This window comes from Martes martes, assembly GCF_963455335.1.
Source record: "Martes martes genome assembly, chromosome: 10".
In the NCBI taxonomy this organism is placed as follows: Eukaryota; Metazoa; Chordata; class Mammalia; order Carnivora; family Mustelidae; genus Martes; species Martes martes.
In genome coordinates, this window is record NC_137898.1 from 60,314,087 (window position 1) to 60,341,387 (window position 27,301).

The 27,301-nt window shown below is 40.0% G+C and overlaps 1 protein-coding gene and 1 pseudogene across 3 annotated transcripts in view; one reads left to right on the top strand and one right to left on the bottom strand.

The window, feature by feature from the left end:
• Positions 1-6,898: 6,898 nt before the first annotated feature.
• POLD3 (DNA polymerase delta 3, accessory subunit) overlaps positions 6,899-27,301 on the top strand; it is a 47,433-nt gene continuing 27,030 nt past the window's right edge. The window contains exons 1-6 of one of the 2 annotated variants that reach the window (XM_080815494.1): positions 6,946-7,072; positions 8,588-8,643; positions 8,983-9,076; positions 14,243-14,345; positions 23,188-23,227; positions 24,468-24,600. In XM_080815494.1, the coding sequence (XP_080671620.1) occupies positions 9,075-9,076; positions 14,243-14,345; positions 23,188-23,227; positions 24,468-24,600 (278 nt within the window). In that variant the 5' untranslated portion in view covers positions 6,946-7,072; positions 8,588-8,643; positions 8,983-9,074. Of the gene's footprint in view, positions 7,073-8,587; positions 8,644-8,982; positions 9,077-14,242; positions 14,346-23,187; positions 23,228-24,467; positions 24,601-27,301 lie in introns of both variants that reach the window. The other variant, XM_080815493.1, reaches the window with a different exon arrangement.
• LOC308351893 (GTP:AMP phosphotransferase AK3, mitochondrial-like) lies at positions 21,798-22,453 on the bottom strand (annotated as a pseudogene). Its single transcript has one exon. The product of its transcript is annotated as a GTP:AMP phosphotransferase AK3, mitochondrial-like (transcript).

A 27,301-nucleotide genomic window follows, 5' to 3' on the forward strand; every position in this document is an offset into this window, starting at 1 on the left:
ACCTTCCACAAACAATATTTTGTGGATCGACATAAGAGGATTATAGAATAGAACAATATTTAATTCACTTTTATCCATCCATTGATTCATTCGGCCATTCAGTTACCAGTCGATGCATATTTGCTAAAGGCCTCCCCTGTGCCAGCTGTGGCCACTCTGGGTGCTGGGAATTCGGGGATGAAAAAGCTTCAAGGAATTTCCATTCCGTGGGAACTGAGGATCTACCATATGCCTTCCTGCAGATTCTGGTCTGAAGTTTCTGGGGGATCCCTACTGAGGACAGTCCAGATGGAAAAGACCCCAGAACACCTGTCATACTTTTTTCTAAGACAAATGTCCTCCATCACCTCCCACCCCTATTTCTTGGGTAGATACGTTGTGAAGTTCATGACCACCCTCACTCCCAACCATCTCTCCATTTCCACATGGTAAGTTGGCCAGAGTTGTCTTTACCCTCCATCTTTAGTTCCTCTTCTTACTTTTTCTCCCTCCTAACTCACTGCCATCTGGCTTTTGTGCCTCTTGCTTCTGGGGCCCGTGTCATTGGAGGCCTCCTGACTGCCAAATCCAATGCTTTCCTCTCAACCCCTACCTAATACCATTTCAGGGAAGCATTTGACACTGTTGCAAACTCCCTCCTTCAAAATCACGTCTTTTGTTTCCACACTGAGCCATCCCAGCGCTCCTCTTCTCTCTCAGTTTGGTTTTTAGGCCTCTTCTTTGTGTGTTCTTACCTGCTGATGTTCCCTAGGATTCTGCCTTCTGCTCTGTCCCTGGATGATCTACTCCCCTCTGAAGGCCCATCTAGATGTTGTGGATCCCTAGTCTAACTCTGTTTCTGAGCATCTTGTATTCTACTGTGTTGACTAAGGAATGAGTAAAGGAGCACCTGTCCAAGAAAACTGTCCGTGGCTGCTCAGTATCCTGAAAAAGATAACGATACTTTGAGATAGATTTATTTGTTTGTTTGTTGGGGAGGGTCAGAGGAAGAATCTTAAGCAGGTTCCACACCCAGCACAAAGCCCAATGTTGGGCTCCGTCTCATGACCCCGAGATCATGACCTAAGCCAAAATCAAGAGTCAGACACTTAACCAGCTGAACCAGCCAGGTGCCCTGATAACCTGAGATTTAAAAGACCAGCTCCTAAGATAAGCTTAGCAAACCAGGCTCAACCATTTAGGAATTACAGAATGGAGAATTGTTAAGAGCATTTGTAATGATGTGGGAAAATTTGGAGGTTGTGGTGTAGATGAGCTCCGGTAACTTATGGCTGTGTTTAAACCACGAGGAAGTAGAAACTATGATTAAGGCAAAGCCAAACAGAATAGTCGCAGAGAGAGAAGCAGTGATACCTGGGAGTGACCACCCTCACTCCCAACCATGAGACAATGAGGCAAAGAGAGCAGCTACTATCTCCGCTGGGTCTAGAATGGCCTTTGCACCCTCCTTTACTCCATACCAAAGCTGAGGTCATGTGACATTTCCTCAGGAAGTTTCCCCAACCAGCAGTGCTGGGGGCCAGAGAGCAGGGGTCTCTAGAGAAGGATCATGTTTCTTTCTAGCTCTGAATGCCAAGCCTCCCTCACTTACCCCTTCCTGTCCCCAATTTAATAATTCAGAAATAGTGTGCTTAGGACAAAACTTCCCATAATGAATTTCCAATTATCTTCACTTTTGCCATCACCCCTCTGGTTTTAGGTAATTTTGCCACAAGCATCTTTGTCACATAATTAATTGGCTGGAAGGCAATATTGTCACAAAAGAAAAAGGTAAGTAGTTGATTGTTTGGTTTGACAGTTTGTTGGTTTCATCCACTGGTTGAGTTTGGTCTCATTTCTCCATTAATGCAGTACTCCTGTTTTTACATTGTATGAATCTCAGCCCTCGTAATGGACTATACAGTGGCACAGAGTTTTGAACCCACATTTCCCATAGAATTTTGTAATATCTATCAATGGACATTTGGCAATATGCCAAGAACAAACAACAGTGTAGAAGGCTTTCACAATGCAACACAAAGTTCAATTACAGATACGCACCCTACTCTTTGAAAACTGATACCTCTCTTCATGAAGGAAGAAATTTTAGCAAAAAACATTTGATGTTCAGTGAGATGAATCAACAAGCAAAAAATATATATAATATTGTGAATGAAGGACTTTGAAGACGAATGCTTAGGTATAATCCACAAAATAAAATCAAGTTATTTACACAGTATGGCCATGAATCTACACAATGCATTTTGAATGTATTCAAATATTTCATATTTTGCCATAAGATCCTTTTAATTTTGTTATTCATTTTTAATTATGTCCTTGTTTTAAAAAAATATTTTTCCTGGTGATGAGAACTTTTTAAAAAAATATTTTATTTATTATTTGACAGAGAGAGATATAGCAAGAGAGGAAACACAAGCAGGGGGAGTGGGAGAGGGAGAAGCAGGCTTCCCACTGAACAGGGAGCCCGACATGGGGCTCTATCCCAGGACCCTGGAATCATGACCTGAGCCCAAGGCAGACACTTAATGACTGAGCCACCCAGGTGCCCCAATTATGTCCCTTTTAATGAATGTCCCTTTTTTATTTTTTTGTGATTTTATCTTTTATGACAAAATTGCCTTTAGGCTAATTAGTTATGTGGCCAAAATGCTTGCAGCAAAGGTGCTTACAGCAAAAATATGGACACACACTCCTCCAAAGCACCCTTCCAGCCCCCAAAGGGATGGGGAAAAGAAAATCATATACAAAGCAATTGCAAGATGGGAGGGTAAGGGGATCTTCTTTCTCTGTGTGACTGAGGCAACAAAGGTAGCGAAGTGAACCTTTAGGTGATTGAGCTGAGAAATAAACAGGCTGAGGTGCAGGCGTGGGCTTGGGGGTGCGGTGGGGTGGCAGTGGGTGGGAAACAGGGGAATCAGTGTCTGAGTGCCCTCTTGGCTCACCCACTTTGTTTTGGTAACTGAGGGGTTTTATACAGACTTTTGTAGAACTGATAAGGTGTGTTAGAACAGCGTGTTATTTTAGGCTTCCCTGGGCTCTTGGCTCCCCAGCTGTGAAGAAGGTTGACGTGTCCTGGCCTTGATAGGTGTACATTCCACAAGACAGTCTGGGCAAGGTACGCAGGTTCTCACAAAATAACTTTATATGAGCTTGTTGTGCATGTTAGAACCTGTAACACTAACAGTGCTCTGATTTCATTTCTTATATATTTCATCTAAAGTGAAAGGATATATGCCATCTACTCTTGGATACCTAAATCCAGTTTTCCCTACATTTCTTCTAATCCCCAGGTTGAATTAGTTGCCTTTGCCAGGTTTCCATGGCAACCTGTGCTTCCCGCATAGGGCAGCTGTTTACTCCCCACAGATTAAACTCCCAGAGATGAAGACCATGCTGTGTTTTCAATAGTCACACAGGGCCTGATAGACAGGAGGCCTTGAATAATACTTGATAAATGAATGTATGAATGAGCTAATGCTAAATACCTTGGTGTTAATAAGTTCTGGGTCCCCAGGTCTCTGGAATGACCTGTGGACATTTATGTGGTCCCTAAATAGTAATTCTTAATCTTGTATTCCTTCTGACCTGACCTGTTCTCCTGTCTGAGATGCTATCCCCAAGAGACTTGCGGCAGCCCTGTAGCCAAGGTAGCTGGTGAGGCTCCTGAGCTGCTCCCACAGGCCCCCTTTCCTGGTCAGAGGCCTGGCCTCTTTCTCCTACTCTCAATCTGGTGGTCCTGCCTGCATTGAGGTTGACCACTCCTCATTTTCTCCCATATATTGGTCCATAGATTTCCCATCCCATGCCCTGTCACAATCACAATCACTAGATTTTCTGTTACCAGTCATTTTTGGGATGAAGTGGGGATGAAAAGGAGGAAATAGGAGGGTCAGTCTTCTATTTCTAACGCCAACGTCTTTTGAAGCATGAAGACTGGAGAATCTCAATCCTGTGGCTCCCACTTCTGGTATCAGCTGACACTACCATCCCCAAGTTTTGTCTGGCTTCATTTGCTTAGGAAATACTTTGGTTGATTGTTCTGATTCCTGGAGAACTGTTCTTGTTTTTGACATTGATGTGAAGCTTCATCTTCAAGGAAAAGGGACTGAATTATCTTTTTTTTTTTTTTAAAGAAGTAGCATTAAGGTAGAGGTAGAAATGGTGGTACTTCTCCCCTTTGGAGATTTGCCGGTTACATTTCAAATAGGGAAAACGTTGTAGATGCCTGGAATAAGAAGATGAGTTAATTTTACATCGCTAATGGCCCAGGCACAGAATATGCCCTGTTAGGTCTGCAGTTGACAAGAAATGGTAGGGCTTCAGAGCTCCCCCTGCTGACCACCCAAGTCTATTCCAAACTAGGTTTCCTTTTATTAATTGTTCACAAGAGCTGTTGCTAAAAATTAAATTATATAAAATTACAATTAAATCATGTTAAAAACAAAGACAACAGGGGTGCCTGGGTGGCTCAGTTGGCTAAGCCTCTGCCCTCGGCTCAGGTCATGATCCCAGGGTCCGGAGATGAAGCCCCACATCTGGCTCTCTTCTCAGCAGGAAGCCTGCTTCCTCCTCTCTCTCTGCCTGCCTCTCTGCCTACTTGTGATCTGTCAAATAAATAAATTTTTTAAAAAATCTTAAAAAAAAGACAATAAATATTCAAATATCATCACTTCCTAATTATTTTACTATATTTTACTGCCATATGTGCTCTTGAGGTTATTTGTTTATTCTACATGTATTTTGGAAGTGATGGTGTGATACTGTGTGTATTTATCTAACTCTTCATTTAGTAACATCAATATCAGGAGCTTGAAATCTGCCATGATGGGAGTATATACACCACAGACGTTGTCAACCCCTACAAATCAGGGCTTTTTAAATTTGATTGTTAAACATTTATCAATATACCACTGTGTTTTATTGGCCCTGATTTTAAAGATCATGAAATGGAGGACTAGAGAAGTTCAGTGATTTGCCTCAGGCCACGCAGAAAGTGGTAAAGCTGGGATTCAAGCCCAGGTTTTTATTTGTTTGTTTGCTTTTTAAAGGAAAAATAGATTTCCAAAGCCCACATGTGTTCCATTCAGCTCCTCTCCCCTGGGGTAGGAATGTTGAAGCTGGGTAGGCCTCCCAAGGTTAACCACTGATCTGGCTTCTAAAAGTCATGCAACCTTTTAATACTAGTATATCTGGCCCATGTTGGGGGAGGTATCCTATACAGTATTATCGGTATTATCAGTATTATACGGTATTATCATCTGCTCACTTTTGTGGGGGGTGGTGTCAAGACTTTGGTCAATTATCTTGACTTAATTCCCATCCCAGTGGAACAATGACAAGAAACTTGAATTCCAATCCCAGCACTACTACTCAACCCCATGGCCTGGAAAATTCATCTCTCCTCTCTTAAAACTCAGCAATCTAGTCTTTAAAACACGGACAAACACAATCCATTTTCAGGGTTGCTATAGGAGCTAGATAGAAGCTCACTCTCAAGGCACCTGGTATGGCATAGCCTGGTGTATAGTGATATAACCCATCTGTTATTGATTTTATTGTGTGCAGGCGTGATGTGAGGGTTTTATATATGTTTTCTCAATTACAACTGTGGCCAGATAGAATTCTTTGATTTTCTCATCTGCTCTTCTCTGTCTTCCACAGCTCAGTAGTCAAATGCATCACCATTTACCTAAAGATTTAGATTCCAAATCTAGGTATTTTCCTTCATTCCTGTCTTTTCTACATTCTATTCATCTGATTCATCAGCAGGTTTTGCTGACTCTAGAAGGAAAACCAGAGTCACTCAGTTCTCTCAATTTCCACTACCGCTATCCTATTTTAAGCCATTACCATCCCTCAAATATCTTTATGAGAATGTAAGCTACATGTGAAGAGGCTCTTGTGTATTATTGATCATGGCTATATCTCCAGCACCCAGAACAGTGCCTGACCCTTAGTAGGCTTTTGCTGTCCTGAATGAGTACATGTTGCAACAAAACTTTTAAGTGAGTACTATTATTACTTCTAAATTATAGATCGGGTAACAAGTTTGCAGTGATTAAATGACTTACTTAAGATCACACAACAATGATCAAAACCAGGATTCAAATCCAGGGTCTAACTCTAGAGCTTGCTTCATTTTCCACCATGCCACCCTACTGAACTACACTGGCTTATGCTGAAATCAATTTATTTTATCTGATGTTATTTTACTTTGCTTTACTTTAGCTGATGGTACTTTAGCTGATGTTAGGAAAAATTTTAGTTGAAATCCCCCAACATGAAACCTTTTCCTGAGAATAAAATTCTTGTGCCCCTTCACACAGCCTCATAGGTGCAGCATGAATTACCTTCTCCCAAGTCTCACCTCTCTTCATTGGACTCTTCTCCCAACATTTTAGGTACAATCAACTCTTTTTTCTTCCCAGCAAATTGTCCTGCTTCTATCTGAAATATTTCTCTTCGCCCATCCATTCTGGAAAACTATCTGTAATTTCTCAGTTCTGAGGAATTATAACAGGCAGCATTTTATCCCAGGTGGCATCACTCTACTAAATTTACTGGTTTATTTCTGTCTTAATCATTCACTGCTGTGTCCCCAGTGTCTAAGAAGTGCCTGGACTACCTACTTGACACACGTTTGTTGAATAAAGGTATGAAAGGGCAAGGATTATTTTATCAGTTTACAGGCGGTAAGGTTGTGGCTCCTAGAGATGAGGTATTTTGTCCTGGGTTAGTCATTGGGTTGTACACCGAGAGATTTGAAACCACAGCTCCAAATACAAGGTCCCCACATCGCCAGCACACTGCAGGCGCCTCACTTCCGTCAGCTCCAACTTACTAGCTCCGCCTACTTGAGTCTGCGCCGTCTCCGAGACTAGTTTGACCCCCCGGCGGCCGCCGTAGCGCGTCGCCTCCGTTGCTGTGGGAAACTACCCGGGACCCGGGAGAGAGAAAGACGTTTCCCGCCGGCGGGAGCTGCGTTTGTGGTGGCTCGCAGCTCCGTAGCACCATGGCGGATCAGCTTTATCTGGAAAACATAGACGAGTTCGTCACGGACCAGAACAAGATCGTGAGGAGCTAGGACTGGGGGATGTGGGCATGCGACTGGAGTCCTGGGCCCGGCGAGGGTGGTGGGGGCCTTGACCCCTCTGCTCTTGGCCTGGTGGGGACTGGCGGAGGGGAGACAAGTCCCCACGTCTCGTGTCCCAGGACGAGCGAGGACTTGCGGGGGGATTTTCTCTGGCTCGCGCAAGTCCGCGTCCCTTGGGTGGACGTGCGGGGCACTGGCAAGGAGCAGGGGCCAAGAAGGACAGGCGTGGAGGGTAGGGCACTGATAGATAATATCTCTTCTTCTTCTTCTTTTTCAAGGTTTTATTTATTTATCTGACAGACAGAGATCACAAGTAGGCAGAGAGGCCGGCAGAGAGAGGGGTCGGGGGAAGCAGGCTCCCTGCTGAGCAGAGAGCCTGATGCGGAGCTTGATCCCAGGACCCTGGGATCATGACCCGAGCCGAAGGCAGAGGCTTTAACCCACTGAGCCACCCAAGCGCCCCTAGATAATATTCCTAAGGCGTTTCTACACCTGTCTCATAAGGTGGTTGGAGTTTCAAGTCCTAGGTTTACTGTCGAGGAAATTGTGTCCTGACTGGGTTCTGTGACCACTTGTTTAACCTTTGAACAGTCGGTTTCCTTCCCTAGGAAATTTGGTATTAGGCTTGACCTGCTTCCCAGGGAGGAATGAAAGATCCAGTGAGATAATGAATGTGAATGGACTTTGCAAACCGTGATAACTGAGTGCTTACTGTGAGCTTGGGATATATATTATTGCATTTAATCATTACAGCGACTCACCCAGAGGGCCGTGGAAAGATCCCTAAAAAAGAAAGTTGAGGCAGAGGGGCCAAACAACTTATGTATTTGTAGTTAGTAAGGGATAGGCAGTTTTCCAACCTGGGTTAGTCTCTTTTGCTAACGCTTTGCCTCACCTATGTAAGTCTTAATTATTGGAAACTCAGCATTTAGAATTGGAAGACTTCAAGAGGTGAGAAGCGTACAAGGAAGTGACAAATGACAAGGAAAGATGGAAGGAAAGTCAAGTCTTGATGCCAGCAGATTGCAATCTAACCCCAGATACAGTATTCACCAACTTCTTTCATTCCCTGGCCCCTGCACCATCTGTGCCTGTTAATGTTTGTATGGCTTTGACTTTTCTTAGAAGTTTATGAGTCTTACACTTCAAAGTAATCCACTTTCTGGATGAGTTTTAATAGTTATTAGTGGTGGCTACAAAAAAGAACAGAATGTGAATAAAGGGCACCAGTAAAACAAAAAAAATGTGAGGGAAATGAGAGCTTTTTCTTTGTATATTCAGCCTTTCTTTTTAGACTTTCCGGTTAATTAGCCTGTGAAACAAACTTTTTGGTATTTGTAAAATAAAGATCTCAGTCCTCCTACCTGCCCAGATGGATGGTTCTTGGAAAAACTAGGGTGGCATAATCATCTCAGAGTAGGAATCTTTAGGAGCCCTTGGGACTGACCTGCACTCTGGGATCATCTAATGTTAAACAATTTCTTCTTCTTGCAGGTGACCTACAAATGGCTGAGCTATACACTAGGGGTTCATGTTAACCAGGCCAAACAGTAAGTCCAATTTACTACTAATTTTGCTCACGTTAGAATTGTTTGTTTTGCTTTAAGCTTTACTGGTAGCCTTGAAGTTAGAATTTTTTTCCTCTCTTGGAAAATAGGAAAGAATACTATTTTTACTACCTTGTACTAGATTTGTCTATTAATTAGGAAATAGGTGGACTTATATACAAATGTGTGGTGATACATTTACTGGATTTATTTGTAACCTTGGCTTGTGGTTAACATCACTTTGTTACTTCAGATTTGTAAGTAGGCCAATTTTGTTTACATCTCAGATTTTATATACCTGTTATCTTACATCTTTGTTACATTTTCACGTGTGCTCCTTAGACCCACATGTGGATGTTATTGAAGTACTTTCATAATGAGGTCAACAGGTGTTTGACACAAAGCTGCGAGACAGTATAAGACTGGGGAGAACTATGTAAGTGAAAATATAAAGGGGGGCTCCTGGGTAGCTCAGTGGGTTAAAGCCTCTGCCTTCGGCTCAGGTCATGATCTCAGGGTCTTGGGATTGAGCCCCACATGGGGCTCTCTGCTCTGTGGGGAGCCTGCTTCCTCCTCTCCCTCTGCCTGCCTCTCTGTCTACTTGTGATCTCTGTCTGTCAAATAAATAAATAAAATCTTAAAAAAAAAAAAAGACATTATAAAAAGGGAGTGTTCAGAATGGCACAGCATTGCCCTTCTTGAATTTGCTGTATCACTTTTGCTTGCTGAAACTTGTTCAACTTGAGGCCAAAAGGGGAAAAGCAGGCTTTTGAATTAACACCAATATTTCTTAAAAATGTTGTCTTTGTCCCAAGGGGAGGAATTGGTGAATAGACTGGGGGCACATATATTAAGTTAAACATCCATTTAGTTCACTTTATTCCTAAAGGTGGTCTGATTTTTTTCCCCCTTTTTTGAGTCATGGGAGCTTTCTTTGAGTCAGGGAATGTTCCATGAATCTTAGAAAATTCCTGATACCTAGAATGCGTTGATTTGGCTTTATGTGGACTGCTGTTTGACAGACCTAGAATCAGGCTTTGACTGTGATGTTCATGCATTCGAGACCTGAAACTCTTGGCCTACGGATGAATTTGTACTGATTTTGACTATCTGAGATTTCCATTGTTAATGCCAGTGGTGACCCAAACCCAAGAGTTTCAGGTAACTTTTAGAATGGACACGTATAAGACTAATTGTTATGGTTATATATGTTAATGAAATAACTATTACTATATAAACCTGTTGGGGCTTAAAGGTGCATATTGAGGGCTGGAGATGAAATAAAGTTGCCTGTAAATTTTATTGTAGTTACCTTGATTACCTGAATTTTTATAGAATTAACATACTGACTAGCCCCTGTCTCTCAGTGAACTTCGTCCCATACCACTCTCTACCTCACTTACACTGTAGCCATATTCGTCCTTTTGTTCATCAACTTTGCCAGGCTTATTTCTACCTTGGGACATTGAACCATTCCCTCTGTCTGGAATCCTCTTCTCCCAGCTGTCCTCATCCTTCAAGTTTTAGCTCAAATGTCACACATTACTTTTTACAACAACCCTTCCCTAATGCTCTATTTCAGGTAACCGCACCCCATCCTAATTCTTTGTCGTATCACTCTGATAATTGCGTTCCTAATTTTTTTTTGAAAAACAGCTTTATTGAGATATAATTCATATACCATATAGTTCACCCATTGAAAATATACAATTCAGTAATTTTTAGTATATTTACAGAATTATGCAGCCATCACTATAATTAATTATAGAACATTTTCATCACCCCCAAAAGAAACCCTGTATCCATTAGGAGTCACTTAACACTTTCTCTCCACTCCTTTTTCTTCCGTCCCCCACCCTCCCAGCATTAGGCAACTACTAGTAAACTCTCCTTCTGTAGATTTACCTATCCTGGTCATTTCGTGTGAATGGAATCCTGTAATATATAGTCTCATGTGTCTGGTTTCTTTCACTTAGCATAATGTTTTCAAGGTTTGTCCACGCTGTAGCATGTATCAGTACTTAATTCCTTTTCATGGCTAAATAATATTCCATCATATGGCAGGTTATTTTCCTAGGGCTGCCATAACAGAATGCTATGAACTAGGTGGCTTAAAACAACAGAAATTTATTGTCTTGCAGATCTAGAGGCTAGAATTCCAACATTAAGGTGTTGGCAGGGCCATGCTCTCTCTGAAACCTGTAGAGAAGAATCCTTCATTCCTTCCTAGATTCTGGCAGTCTTCCTAGATTTGCTGGCAATCTTTGGTATTCTTTGGCCTATAGCTACATAGCACCAGTGTCTGTGTTTGTTGTCACATGGCATTCTTCCTGTATGCTGTATCTTCACCAGGCTGTCATATAAGGATACCAATCATATTGGATTAGGAGCCCACCTTACTCTAGTATGACCTCATCTTAACTAATTACATCTGCAAAGATTCTCTTTCCAAGGAAGGTCACACTCTGAGGCACTGGTGGTTAGGACTTCAACATACCTTTTGGGGGTTGGGAGACAGCAGGGACACAATTCAACCCATAACATACTTAAATAGTATATTTTATTTGTCATCATCAATTGATGGACATTTGGGTTGTTTCCACATTTTGGGTATTATAAATAATGCTACTGTGAACATTTGTATACAAGTTTTTATGTGGACATACGTATTCAGTTCTCTTAGATATATACCTGTTTCTGGGTCATATATAACATTTTGAGGAACTGCCAAGCTGTTTTTTAAAGTGGCTGCACTAATTTAAAATCCCACCAGTAAGGTATGGGGATTCCAGTTTCTCCACATTCTTGCCAACTCTTTATCATCTGTCTTTTATTTTAGCCATTTCCTAGTGGTATAAAGTAGTATTATTGTTTTGATTTGATTTGCTTTTCTATAATGACCAATGATGTTGATCATCTTTTCCTATGCTTGTTAGCTATTTGTGTATCTATACCTATTCAGATCCTTTCTCTATTTTTTCACTGGGTTGTCTTCTTATTGTTAAGTTGTAAAGACCGCTTTATGGATACAAGACCCTGATCAAATACATATGTGCTGCCAAAGTGAGCACCTGATCAGATAAATGATTTGCAAAAATTTTATCCTATTCTGTGGGTTGTCTTTGCACTTTCTCTCTCTTTTTTTTTTTTCAAAGACTTTATTTATTTAACAGAGAGAGAGATCACAAGTAGGCAGAGACAAAGGGGGAAGCAGGCTCCCTGCTGAGCAGAGAGCCCAATGCAGGGCTCAATCCCAGGACCCTGAGATTATGACCTGAGCTGAAGGCAGAGGCTTAACCCACTGAGCCACCCAGGCACCCCATCTTTGCACTTTCTTGATGGTACTTTTTGAAACACCAAAGTTTTTATTGTTGATGAAGCCCAATTTATTTCTTTTATTTTTTAAAAAATACTATTTTTATTTTTTTTTTAATCTTTTAAAGATTTTATTTATTTGTCAGAGAGAGAGCACAAGTAGGGGAGCAGCAGGCAGAGGAGAGGCAAGCAGAGGGCTTCCTGCTGAGCAAGGAGCCCAATGTGGGACTCGATCCCAGGACCTGGGGATCATGACCTGAGCCAAAGGCAGATGTTTAACAGACTGGGCCACACAGGGGTCCCTAAAATACTCTTTTTAAGTAAGCTCTACACCCAATGTGGGGCTTGAGCTCATGACACCAAGATCAAGAATCACATGTTCTTCCAGTTGAGCAAGGCAGGCGCCCCTGTTTCTTTTATCTTTTGTTACTTGTGCTTTGTATATGGTATCTGAGAAGGCTTTGCTCAACCTAAGGTCATGAAGATTTACTTCTATGTTTTATTCTAAGAGTTTTGTAGTTTTAGCTCTTACAACAGTAATTATCACTATATTCAAGATTTCTACATAGCATGTGCTTGTTAACATCTTAAAAAATACTTCAGGCCTCACAATAAGAATTCACTGTAGTTTTCAAATTAGGGTGTTGGCTCAAGCTAATTTTATTTTATTTATTTTTATTTTTAATTTTTTTAGAGAGGGGTCAGAGAAAGAGGGAGGGAGAGAGAATCTCAAGCAGGCTCCACACACCCAGCGCAGCGCCCAATGCTGGGCTCAGTCCCAGACTCCCAAGATCGTGACCAGAGTCGAAATCAAGAGCTGGACGCTTAACTGACTGAGCCACCCAGGCGCCACAACTCAAACTAATTTTAAATGAAGCCCTAAAATATGCAAATAGACACTATTTCTTCCAGGAGTCTTTTCGTATATAGTGTAAAGAGAGGGTCCAGTTTCATTTCTTTGCATGTGGATATTCAGTTGATCCAGAATTTTATAATTATTACTATCTGACATTTTCTAGGGCTGCCTGCCTGCACTAGAATGTAAACTCCATGAAGGTGGGGAACATGTTTATCAAGTTGATCACTTTTCCAATTACTCTTGCTATGAAACAAATTATCCCCAAATTTAACAGCTTGAAACAACCATTTTATTATATTCATAGATTCTTTTGGTTTGGAATTTGGGCAGGGCACAGTGAGAATGGTTTATCTATGCTCCATAGTGTCTGGTGCTTCAGCTGGGAAGCCTCAATGGTGGGGTCCTGATCATGTGGGCATCTTTTTTTTTTTTTTAAGATGATTATTATTATTTTTTTTAGTTGACAGAGAGAGAGCGAGCAAGCACAAGTAGGGGGAGTGGGAGGCAGTGGGGAAGCAGGCTCCCCCCTGAGCAAGGAGCCAAGTTCAGGCTCGATCCCAGAACCCTGAAATCATGACCTGAGCCACAGGCAGCCGCTTAACTGACTGAGTCACCCAGGTGCCCCTTAATAAAATTGGAATTTCAGAACTAAACACTTATAATCATCTACATAGTGGTTCTTAATGTTTTAGAGTAATCCCTCAGAGAATCTGTGAAAAACCCTAAACTGTCTCCCTGCAAAAACCACACATGCATTTTGCTTGCAGTTTGGGTGGTGGAGGGTTATAAATGGCCATATGAATCCCAGGTTAAGAGAATCACTGATCTCATACAGCTCCTGGTTTTATACCTCAGGATTAAGAGGCCTAGAAAATTAACTTATCCAGGAGCGCATAATTAGTGACTGAACTGTTCCTTGACTCATTGTATCCATTGTATGTTATTGTCACTGTTTTAAAGCAGGTTCAGTGCCTTTTGGCTTGTTACTAGATTTCTTTTATTTCAATTGTTTGGTCACTGTGCCAACTCAATACAAGTTGATCCCAACCTGTATGTCCTGTCTAAAGTCTGTCTTTTTTTACGGGGCACCTGGGTGGCTCAGTGGGTTAAGCCTCTGTCTCGGCTCAGGTCATGGTCTCAGAGTCCTGGGATCGAGCCCTACATCAGGCTCTCCACTCGGCGGGGAGCCTGCTTCCCCCTCTCTCTCTGCCTACTTGTGATCTCTCTCTGTCAAATAAATAAATAAAATCTTAAAAAAAAATAATGAAGTCTGTCTTATTTTAACTTTCTGTCCATGGGAGCAAAAATATTCTGTAAAAAATTTGATAGACTGTCAGATTTAATATATCTGACTTTTACATCATGAATTAAGAGTCAATGAGGTAAAAACTCTTACAAATAATGACTTGTACTTTTTGTTTGGAACAGGATGCTGTATGATTATGTTGAAAGGAAGCGAAAGGAGAATTCGGGAGCCCAGCTGCATGTCACCTATTTAGTGTCTGGTAGTCTCATTCAGAATGGACATTCTGTAAGTTGTCAGAATCTTACAATGAGCTGACATATGTTTGAGCCGTAAACAGTGTTATATAACATAACATGGGGAAAAAAACAGGATTCAGTATTATGGAAGTTTTAAAAGACAACTGCAAGATAATTTTTTTTTTTTTTGTATTTTTATACTAAACCTAAAACCCTGAGAAGCTTGGGTAATATCTCGACTGCGATGCAGAGGCAATATCATGATTATGCAGTTTTCTTAGGCAATAAGACATTAGGAGACTGCTCTGTTATTCCTCTTTCTTCCTCTTGAAAGGATATTTGGAATAGGGATGATTAATTTCCAGACTGTTCAGATGTCAATCCACAAACTCAGGTGTTCAGGAAGTCCAGTTTTACTTATTTTTTACCTGAGCTTGATTTCAGTTTGAGCTTTAGTTTTTGTCGGCTTAGTGGCTGAAGGATGGGGGTGTTGGCAAGGGGCTGAGCTAATGTGATGGAGAGGCAGAGGCCAGGAACATCCTTGTTCTCATGTATCTTTTTATAGTCCCATCTTGCTGTCTTGTCATCCATCAACACAGGTCACTGCTGTGTTTTCATCATCCTGACCACGGAGCTTTCTCTGGCCTACTGATTTTCTCTGAGCTACTTCCATGTCCCTCTTAGGGGCACAAGGATCATCCCATTAATCCCGTGCCTAAATGGGCACCAGAAGCTCTGCTGAGATAACTCGTTTGTTTCCCTGTGCTGGACTGATCCTTGGGAACTTTGATAATTTCTCCTCTTTGACTTCCTCCCAGAAGTAAGGCACACCTCTTCTGTTCTCACTTCCCCAAACCTCTATACTGAAGGCTCTTTTGCTCCCACCACTACCACCAATAGGCCTACATAGAATTTAGCCTAAGAATTAGGTTTCCTTCTCAGTGATCCAGTAATACATGTTTTTCTCTTCCCTTTTGACTTTCCCTTGGAGTCCTAAGTTCAGAAAAGCCTGATTTATCAAAATACTGATTGGATTTATCTTGTAGCAAGAGTTCCAAGCATGTGAGATTTAAAATGGAATGGCATTTTAATAATTTACAAGGTGAAACAACTGCTATGAGGATCAAATCCTTATATTGTATGACCAGCATTTTCTTTCCTTATTGGTAAGCTGTTTGGCAAACTAGATGATAATCAAGATATTTTTAAGTGTAGGCAGAATCAGATGTCATTATATATCAGAAACACAAAATAAAGCAGACCTGATTCATTTGCTCTCAGAAATAAACCTGCTACTAGAATCCTTTCCGTGCATGGCTTTGGAATGGATACTGCCCAAGTTTACATCTGAATGTCTTCTTTCCTTTTGTTTCTGGGATTAACTAATCCCCTCTGTCTCCTTCTTTAATTAGTCAATGTCTTCAATCTAGTCATGTTAGTTCTTTACATTCCTTTAAAGCACTCATTGTATTCCTTTAAAGCCATGGTTTTAATTTTTTTGATCACTGATTCGTTTGAGAATCTGAAAGCAAAATACATATGTTGACATATTCATAAAATTTTTAGTGTTCACACATCTTCTGGGACAGGGTCCAAGGTTAAGAATTTATGTTTTGTTTTGTTTTTTGTTTTACAGATTTTACTTATTTATTTGACAGACAGAGATCACAAGTAGGCAGAGGCAGGCAGAGAGAGAGAGAGGGAGGCAGGCTCCCCTCTGAGCAGAGAGCCTGACTCGAGGCTCAATCCCAGGACCCTGGGATCATGACCTGAGCTGAAGGCAGAGGCTTTAACCCACTGAGCCACCCAGGCGCCCCCAAAATTTATGTTTTAAGGTAGAGTTGTAGATTTTTATTCTAACCCACGCAACGAGCTTCTTAATTTCAAATCCTCGGGTGGTTTTCAGGATTTGGGGGGTTTGGGGGGTTTGGGGATGAATCCCCAAAAGTACATTTAAATTGTGTTCCTCAGGGGCACCTGGGTAGCTCAATCGGTTAAGCGGCTGCCTTCAGCTCAGGTCATGATCCCAGGGTCCTGGCATCTAGCCCTGCATCAAGCTCCCTGCTCAGTTGGGGAGCCTGCTTCTCCCTCTCCCTCTGCCTGCCACTCTGCCTACTTGTGCTCTCTCTCCATCTCTCTGTCAAGTAAATAAATAAAATCTATAAATAAATAAATAAATAGTGTTCCTCGGGGCATTTTTTTGAAACCAATCTTTCAAAATGATGTGTAACTCATAATGAGTTAAAGAACTTCTATGCTGTGGCTTGCTTATAGAAGGCATTCTGTTTCTCAATTTAAGTGGGCATTTAAATCCTGCTTTTGTTAAGCAGCAGAATGATTTTTCAAATGAAATTTTAGAATCCTAACGTATAAAATATATTAAGAGTAGAGTTGCTGTTGCTGAAGTGGTTGTGAGAATTTTGGAGCCTTGTACTCACCCTCTAAACAGCCTCACAGGGCAGCTTTGCAGAATCCTGTGGAATTACAGATCAAATGTGGGTGCTTACCCATGCTTTCTTCCTTAAAGAAAGCCCTCCTAAGGAAAGGCAGATGATTAAGCATAATATCAGGTTTTGTTCTTATTTCTTCTGATATCTTTTTATTTTTTTTCTTAAAGATTTTTTATTTATTTGACAGACAGAGATCACAAGTAGGCAGAGAGGCAGGCAGAGAGAGAGGAGGAAGCAGGCTCCCCGCTGAGCAGAGAGCCCGATGCGGGCCGATTCCAGGACCCTGAGATCATGACCTGAGCCGAAGGCAGAGGCTCAACCCACTGAGCCACCCAGGCGCCCAATCTTCTGATATCTTTTTAAAGTTTTAAGTGTTTTTAGAAAGAAAAAGAACACTGGCTTTGATGGATTTTTAAAAATATAAAATTTTTTTTAGTGATCATTATTGTACAAAATATTATTAAAAAAAAAAAACAAAAACAAAATGAAAGCCTCCTTCTAATCTCAACCCAGAGAATTATTTGAAAATTTCAAGGGAGTGTTTTGTTAATTTTCTTTTTGTGGTTTTGAAGGTTGACAGCCTAATCCATGCTTTATGAAGTTCCCCATTAGCTGTACATCTAATGATCGTTGCTGAGATTGATTTTTATTGTTGCCTAGATTATTAATTCACTAGGAGTTACAAAATGGTAATGTTCTGTCATTCTTTCTGTATCTGTTGGCTGGAATTTTTCTATAAAGAACAACTTTCTCTCATTAAATAGCCATATTTTCATTTTTTTTCTTTAACTGCTGTAAAGTTCAGAGGGCTTACCCCCGCCAGGCTCTGAGTTTGTGGATACCAAACTTACTTCTGTGTCCATCTTAAAAGGAACCCACTGAAGCAGAGCTCTACCCTGGTCTATGTTGTTCAGCATCAGCAAGGTGGCATTTCAATTGTGTCATTTTTATGCATTTTCAATATCCCTTGAGGCAACGTTTAGCCACACTGAGCTGTGTGGGCTGTTCCAATTTTCTCCTGAAGCTACCAGTTTTTGTTTTTAGGGCCTTACTTACAAAGTTGCACAAGCTTGAGTGGATAATTCCTACTGTTCCTTTTCTCATTAACTCTGTAATTTTTATTGTGTAGTTTTACAGAATATGATATTTTTTTGGAATGACTTGTTTTTTTTAAAAGAGAAAATGCATTATGAAAACATACTAATATTCCCAGTTCTAATTTACAGCTATGTTTTTTCTTTTTAACTTACTTGATTTTATACTGCCTTTTTCTCTTATGTTGTAAATTTTGGTAGTTCCTAACATTTTTCATAAATACATATTTGCTTTAGTCAACATAACAAGATTTGGAAAAGCAAAACTACTATTTTTACTGGTAATATGATTACTGAAAACAGTTTAAAATTTCTTTGTAGTTCCTTTTGTCTGTAGGATGTATCCTACTAGGGATGCACAATCAGCCTGTATTTTAGTTACTTGCAGTAACTCTTCTCTGTGGTTAAACCACCAGCTCAGTATCTCGTTAAAGTAAAATCTTTACCCACTTTCAATTTTTAGGTTCCCTGCTTTTCCTTATAGGTAACTATTTTAAAAGATTTTGCTTCTCTTTCCATTGTTGTTTGAATGTATTTTTTATATATTCAAATATATATTCATATTACCCCCTTTTTTTAGACAAAAGTTTTCATACTGTATACCCTATTTTTACATTTTGCTCTTTTACTTAGCTATAGATCCTGAATATTACTCCGTAACAGTTACAGAAATATTTTTCATTCCTTATTACAGCTGCCTGATCCTACATTTTTTTTTAAGATTTTATTTATTTATTTGATAGACAGAGATTACAAGTAGGCAGAGATGCAGGCAGAGAAAGAGGAGGAAGCAGGCTCCCTGCTGAGCAGAGAGAGCCCGATGTGGGGCTCGATCCCAGGACTCTGGGATCATGACCTGAGCCGAAGGCAGAGGCTTTAACCCACTGAGCCACCCAGGCACCCCTCACCTGATCCTACATTGATCTACTTTAGTTTTTTCAGCAGTCCCTTTTTTTTTTAATCAATTTTTAATTTTTTTATTAATATATAATGTATTATTAGACCCAGGGGTACAGGTCTGTGAATCTCCAGGTTTACGTACTTAACAGCACTCACCATAGCACATGTCCCCAATGTCCCAGCAGTCCCTTTTTGATAGTTTTTTGAGTCATTTACAGTATTTCACCATTACAGATAGTGTTGTAGTGAATATGTTTTGTATATTTTGCCACATTTAGGGTTACATTTTCCTAGGATTCCTAAGGTGTATATGTACTGCATTGGGTAATTGCCAATACCTCTCCATTTTTCATTCCCACGAGTGATGTGTGAGAGCCCCCTTCTCCACACAGTGCATGTTGTCATCTGTTTCAGGGTCAGTTGCATTTCTTTTCCTTTGCCTGTTTTTCTAAAGAAGTGTCTTTCTCCATTTTGGAAGCTATATACTAATACTCTTTGTGATGTGAGTTGCAGATATTTTTGTCTTTGTACTTTGTGCTTAAAGTTTATTTTTGTCATTTGAATTTGTATATTTGTTAGTTTTATGGATAATTTAAGTGAACTCTTACTGTTCATAGTTAGGAAACCTTTCCTCATTCTCAGATTGTATCAGTTTACGTTTATCCATTTATAGAAGAATTCATCCATATTTTCTTATGGTATATGTATGGTTTCATTCTTTACATTTAAATCTTTGCTTGATTTAGAAGGTATTCCAGATCTGTGAGTGATAGATCCAATTTTTATTTGGTTCCATATGATTATATATTAATTCTTATTATATCACTTACTAAGAAGTTCGCTTTTACTCATACTTTTGAGATGCTGTGTTTGCTTTTTTGTTTGTTTTCACAATTCTAAAATTTAGTTTTATTTTAATACAATAATACTAATGCATGCCAGATAACCTATTGATAATTCATAAGTTTAGTAGTGAACAAATTTTTAGGAAGCATGTAATAAACATTTATAGAAAATTTTGTAAAGAATGAAATGTTTACTATAATCCTTCTTAAAAGCCTTGGTCCATTTTGAAAGATCAACCTTGAATTTTTAAAAAATCAAAAGAAAGGAAAATAAGTCCTCCCTGCCCACACACAAAATACATAAGAACCACATGCTAGGCATTCATATTTTAAGTGCCCTGAGTAAAATGGGCTAAATTTTCAAAGGCAGTTAATAACAGCTTTTACAAGGACTTCTTTCATTTGATTTAGCACCAAGTAAAGTAAGAGTAAGTATGCCATTGAAGAATCATGTTTCTCCTCTAGGTCTCATGTTGCTCCATTCTTCCTACCAAGCCACAGGACATCAGCAAGCATCCTTGTTGCCCACTGAGGAATTAAATATTTTCATTTTGATATGGCTATTCAGATTATACTTGCCGATAAAGGTTTTTCCTGTCAGATAAGTGAACGTAACTATGGCAGTCATCTTTAGAGGTGTTAACTTTGATTAGGAATAAAGAGCTCATTCAGCAAACTCAGTTATTTTCCTGGCCTTTTTGAACTTGGCATATAAATACTTTTAATTTTTTTTTTACTAATTATGATTGTTATATCTATCAAGGTATTTTCCCCAAGGATACCTGATCTATTTCTATTTCCTGATGATAAAGTATGCTTGCTTTACTAGTGTTATGGGTTTCTTTTCTTTTTTTTTTATGGACTTTAATTTGTTACCCTTCAAGACAGATCTTACGTTTTGATTAAAAAACAAAACTAACTAGATCCTGGGGTGCCTTGGTGGCTCAGTTGTTAAGCGCCTGTCTACAGTCCTGGGATCGAGCCCTGCATTGGGCTCCCTGCTCAACCGTAAGCCTGCTTCTCCTCTCTCACTCTCCCTCTCTTGCTATGTCTCTGTCTATCAAATAAATAAATAAATAATATTTAAGAAAACAAAACTAACTAGATCTTAAAGCACATATTTCTAAGCTGAATAACATATGAAAACATTAAGACTTTAATTACATATTCTGTTGAAAATTCGACTTGGGTGTTTCTGCAAGAACTTATGTCAATTTCTAACATAAATCATATCCCTCAGTGCATGTGTATTCTCAAAAGAAAAATCTTGGGGAAATAAATTTTCCTATGAGCTAATTAATACACTTTTATAACAAATTGAAAATTCTGAGTAAACTGAAGGTATGTTTAACAACAAAATAAATTCAGCTTACATGGCTAGTTTATAAATGTCTTAGTGTAAGGGTGCTCGGTGGCCTAGTCAGTTAAGTGTCTGACTCTTGGTCTCAGGTCATGATCTCATGGTTTGTGAGGTCAAGCCCTGATTTGGGCTCTGCTTAGCAGGGAGTCTGCTTGGGGATTTTCTCCCTTTGCTCTGCCTCTCTGCTCGATTGCTTGCTTGCACACACACACTCTCTCTCTCTCTCTCTCTCTCTCAAAAGAAAAAAAAAAAGTCTTTAAGAAAGAAATAAGTGTCTTAGGTAAAGGCAGTAGTGAATTTGCATCATGCAACTAATCTGTAAATCCAGTTGGTTTTTTTCCTGGAATTTTATAGACATAGTATCTCACAGAGCCATATATGACAGTGCTAAAGATGTCCTTTTTGGCATCAATCTACGCAAAAGCCTCTGATGAGATACTTTCCCCAAATGACATGGAATTTGTTTCTTTTCCAGAAAATAAGGAAACTTTATCAACCACTTATTCTTCTGAGCAAATGTTAGGTTGGTACCAATTGCTCTTTTAATTATGCTCAAATAGATTTTTTTTTTAAGTTTAGACATTTCTGATGTTTTTCAGTTGCACCCCTATAGAAGATAACTGTATAAAACACACTAGATGATTTCAAAAGATGAGTCTTCATATATGACTCATTTGGTATATACTTAATTTCCAGATAAAATCAGTAGAAGTGAAACTAATGTAATGTTCAAAGAACTCCTAGATTCCAGTCTTAGGACAAGGAGCTTCTAATTTTAGTATATGTGCTGCCGAAGCGAGCACAGGACAAGGAGCTTCTAAATGCATGGATGAGGAGCTTCTGCTCATCTGATTAGGTAAATGCAGTTTTCCTCATGAAGTAACTGATATTTTCTGGTTTATTTGTTGGAATTTTTGTTTGTAGGAAGGCATACACATAGGGCCAGATCTTGTTAGTTTCTGTTCTGGAGAATGTTTCTAACACCCCTCTTGTCTGGTAGATAATATTCCGGTACCAGTTCTCTTTGGGCTTTGTAAGCCTTTGATCTCTTGGGGACCATCTCTCTCATCTGTTACTCTCACACTGGATGAGAGGCTCTCCAGTCAGATCACCAAGGCCCATAGTATTGGGAGAGTCGAATATGATGTTGTAGACTTGGTGACTAGATGGATGAATTGAGGAAGCAGTGGATGTTGCTTCATGACCTCAAAGGTCATGTTGAGATTAATCACCCTATCTGATAAACTATCCAGGGTTTCTGCCTGTGAAAGTACCTTGGAAAACTATGCAATAGCCAGCTAGACTGGGTGAGATTTTTCAGCTCATGAAGGGCCAAGCTGAGTCATGACATTGTCCAAAATGAGCTTCCCTTGTTCATTGAAAGTCTTGGGTAAACTGCCAATTTCTGTGCCCCAAGCCTGTTTGAGACTGGGTCCTTGCTGGAGAGGGGCTTCAACTCGAAGTATTGGTGGTGTGCAATGAATGACACACCTTGCCCGAGCCGCCATGATCACTGCATTCTGTAGGCCTGGGCCCCACAGATAGTGGGGCTTTGGCCTGGCTGCGCACTCACTCTCCTCTGTGGGCTGGCAGCACTGTGAGCTGGGGGCTGCCTTTTGTTCATTTTTTTATTTTATTGATATGTATATTCTATCACTTTCTTACCCAGATGGAGAAATTTTAAAATAAACAAGTTAAAATGAGTCTGACTTTATTAAACTGTATACAGATTTTTTAAAAAAGATTTTATTTGTTTATTTGAGAGAGAGAGAGCATGAGTGGGGCGGAGGAGTAGAGGGAGAGAAAGAAGCAGATTCTTCCCTGAGCAGGGAACCCAGCACCGGGCTCTATCCTGGGACTTCGGGTTCATGAACTGACCTGAAGGCAGACACTTAACCGATTGAGTTACCCAGGCAGCCCTGTGCATAAATTTTTAAAAAAGATTTTATTTATTTATTTGTTTGTTTTTTTAAGGTTGGGGGGAGAAGCAGAAGGAGAGGGAGGGGGCAAGCAGATTCTGAGGCCCTGCTGGATCCCACGACTTTGAGATTATGTCCTGAGCTGAAACCAAGTTAGATACTCAACCTACTGAGCCACCCAGACACCCTTGTACACAGAGTTTTAGGGTTATCTGATGTTCCTAATTTCACATTCAAGTGTAATTGAATTATCAGCAAAGAAACTGTAAAATTGCAAGTTGTATTACTACTTTAAACACTAATGAAGTGTTATTTCCTTGCAGTGCCACAAGGTTGCAGTAGTGAGAGAAGATAAATTGGAAGGTAAGTGTTTTAGCAACTTACCAAGATTTTCCTCTTACGCCGTCAATGTAGGCGCAGTAAAAAATCTGCCCCTAGCATCTGCATGCAATATATTTAGCTATTTAACTGAAAAGCTGAATATTTTTTTATTAGTAGTTTCTGAAATATGTTAAAATAGGATACTACCTCTAACTAACTTCCCATTTTTAAGACCTATAGCTGCTCTCATTTACAACACACTTTTATTACAGGATTTCAAGACTCATGTCACTCATGCAAAAAACTATCATGAATACCATATGGAACACCTCATCAACTGGAAGAGACGATAGTATCTAAATACTGTGTTGTGTTCCATAACAGTTTTTTAGGAAGAAAATTAAAGAATGCTTTTCTAAAGTCGGAAAGACTTAATGTAACTTCTAAATTAAATTTATATTTCCATTTCAAGACTATTAATGCTCTGGTTCTATTATTTAAAAATCCATTTCAGAGGAATTTTATAATAGGGTCCACATGATCTGGACATATGTCTCAAGACAAAACCCGTACCTTTGTACTTTGTATACAAAGACTCCTGCCAGTGGTGTCATTTTCTTACAAAATAACTCTGAGATATTCAGGGTGGAGGAGATGTCCACTTTTGTCTTTCTGAATTTCCCATAGTTTTGGCCAAAGTGAGATTTAGTCATTCAGTAGATACATAATGAATATTTACTCTATCAAGCTTTGTGCTAGGTGCTGGAGACTCAGTGACAGTCCCTTTCTTGGTGGAACCTAACATTTGTTCTTGTGATGTTGTTTTATGGTTTTTTGCTGCAGACTTACCTGGTTAGTAGTATTTTTGTTATAGAGTTGCTTTCTCTACACAAAAATTGAATTGTATAATTGAGTCTTCTCAGATAGAAATTACTTTTTTTTAATTATATGCTAGAGTGTAAGATTCTTCCGTGACTGAAGAAAAAAAAAAAAGGAACGTCATAGTCATCATCAATCATTCATTAATGTTTACTGAAAGTCTACTGGATGAGTGATACCCTCACAGGTGTTGAACTTAGAACTGACTCACCACCACCTACTTGTCATGATGTTCCAGTTACAGAAGAGTTGATGTTATACTGTGTATGTGACTCTTTGGCCTTTAGAGCTTTTGGACCACCACAGATTGCAAATGGTTTTAATGCAGAAAGGTTTCTTGTTAAAGTCCCTACATGCTATGAAGTTTGTGTATTAACAGACTGCTTTTCCTGTTGACTTGTAGCAGTGAAGTCCAAGCTAGCGGTGACTGCCAGCATCCATGTGTACAGCATCCAGAAAGCCATGCTAAAGGACAGTGGGCCTCTGTTCAATACGGACTATGACATCCTTAAAAGCAACTTGCAGAACTGCAGCAAGTGAGCTCCTTAATGTTCCTTGTGGGCTTCTTTACGAATTGATTTTGTAAGATGTTTACACAGTGGCTGCCTCTTAAGAGTGAATGCCAAGTCTAGTAAAACCCCATTTATCTTGCAGTAAGACACATGCCTGGTTTTATTAGTACATCATAAGGTGAAAAATAGCAGCCGCAACCCATACTGAAAATCCCAGTGGACTCCCCATAAATTTATTTCTCATGTATTTATCCTGTCACCACCACCCGAAATGTTTGTTGTGCCCCCTCATTACTCCCTTACCCCAGTCTCTGCTTGTCTAAATCCTACCCATTTTTCAAGAATCAGTTCAGATGTCCTTCAAGAACTATTTCTGATTTGTTATCCCTCTGTCTTCCATCCAAAAGCATTTGATCTTCCATGGCCAGGCTCAGATCTTGTTCATCTTTTGTATCCTTTATATCATCTTCAGTGAGGTCGTGACTGTAATGCACAGGTTTGTGTTGTGGCTTTGCTGCTTAATAGCCTGGTGGTTTTGGACAAATCACTTAAATTCTTTTGAGCTTTGGCTTTTTCATTTTTAAATTAGATGTAATAATGCCTGCTTTGTGGGGTTGTATTGAAGGTTCAAGTCAGTTCCCCATACATGTTAAGCACTGACTACTTTGACAGGTACAAAGTGAGATAATTTTAATTCATTCCACAAAGATGCTATGCCACACACTAGGGAGTGAATATGGCCCAGAATATGGCCCTGCTTATGGAACTGATCGTCCTAAGGGAGGAATTATAATATAGTGTGACAGTGCTCTAATAGGAGTAATACTGTGGGAGAATGTATGGGGAAGCACTCATTCCCAACTTGTGAGTGAGGAGGCAAAAGAGAGAAGGCTTCCTGGAGGTGTGGCAGCTAAGCTGAGGCCTGAAAGCTTCAGTTGTAGTAGCCAATCAAAGGAGAAGTAGGAAGGTAAAGACAGAGCTGCGAGAAAACCTGGTACTGTGTGAGACCGTAGTCGTTTTCTAAGGCAGGAACTTAGAGTGAGAGGTAGAAAATTATGAGATATAAGACAGAAGTAGGTGTCAGATTATCTGCTTTGACCACTAGTTAAGGAGTTTAGACTTTATTCTGAGGGCACTAGGGAGCTACTGAAGGTGTTGAAGCAAATGGGTGAAATGATCAAAGTTGCATTACAGAAATATGACTTGGGGGCACCGGGGTGGCTCAGTTGGTTAAGCATCTGACTCTTGGTTTTGGCTCAGGTCGTGATTTCAGGGTCATGGGATTAAACCCTGTGTTGGCCACTGTGCTCAGCAGGGAGTCTGCTTGAGATTCTTGCTCCCTCTCCACCTCACCGTGTTCATGCATGTGCATGTGCTCTCGCTCTTTAAATGAGTGAATAAATAAAATCTTAAAAAAAAAAAAAAAGATCCCTTGGCTGTAATGATGAACATAGATCAGAAGGGAATGAATAATTGGGAGACAAAGCCATCAGTGAGAAGAAATGTAGTGATTCAGGGTGGAGAAGAGTTACCTAAAGTATAGTAGTGGTGTTGGGGGTGAAGCAGTATGAGAGTTAAAAGAGTCATGCTCTCAAAACATGGATTTTGTAATGCTTGGGGACCAGGTGTGTGTGTGTATGGGGGCGGTGTTCATGGTGTTAAGGATGATGGCCATGTGTCTGGATGGGTAATGGTGTCTTCACTAAGAAAGGGAATATGTGGGAAGGCGTAGACTTGGGGAGAGAACGAAAAATGTTAAATTGGGTTTGGACATGTTGAGTTTGTGAAGACTATGGGGAGTCCAAGTGGAGATGTCCATGCAGTAGTGTAGAGTTAAGGAGAGAAATCTGGCTTGAAATCAGAGATTTTGGTGTCAGAGAAAATAGCTAATTAATTGAACCACAGCAGTAGATACAGTCATGCAGAGAGAATGTATAGAATGAAAGAGGGCAGAAAGTCAAACTCTAGGCCACAATTACTAGCTGTATAACCTTGAGCAAATTACTTAACCTCCGTGTCTCAGTTTCCTCCTCGGTAGAGCAACGCTAACAATGGTTCTAACCTCAAAGGGTTGTCAAGGAATAAATGAGTGAATATATATAAAACTGCAAATGGTGCTTGGCATATGGTAAGCACTATTTAAATGATAGCCATTTTTCAAGGGATGGGCAAGAGAAGCGGATCCTAAATGGGAGCAACCAGAGATGAGAGGAAAATCACAAGAGTATATGGGGTTCTAAAAGCTAAGGAAAGAGTTTCAAGGAGGGACAGATTGACAATGTCATACCTTGCTGGGAAGCTGAGTAAAACAGGAACTGAAAAGTGTCCATTGGATTTAGTGATGACCTTGGTAAGAGGGTTTTCAGTGGATTGACCAGATTCTGGTCAGCTGAGGAAATGGGAGCATGAGAAAGTGAGACAGCAAATATGAACAACTCCTTCCAGGAAATTTGACTGTAAAATGGAGGGAAAAGAGAGGTAGCTAAGGAGGAATTGAGACTAAGGGAGGATCTATACATTTTTAAAGTTGAGAATGCCTTGAACTTGTACTGTTAGGAAAGAGCCCTGAAAGAAGAAATGGTTGAGGCTACTGGGGAAGATGGGTTAACAGATAGAACCAGGTCCTTGAGGAGAAATAGATATAGACTTGTCAAATAGTTTCTGGAAGTTCCGTGAGAATAGGGATTGTGTCTATTTTGTACCAAAATGGTACCTAACAAATGGT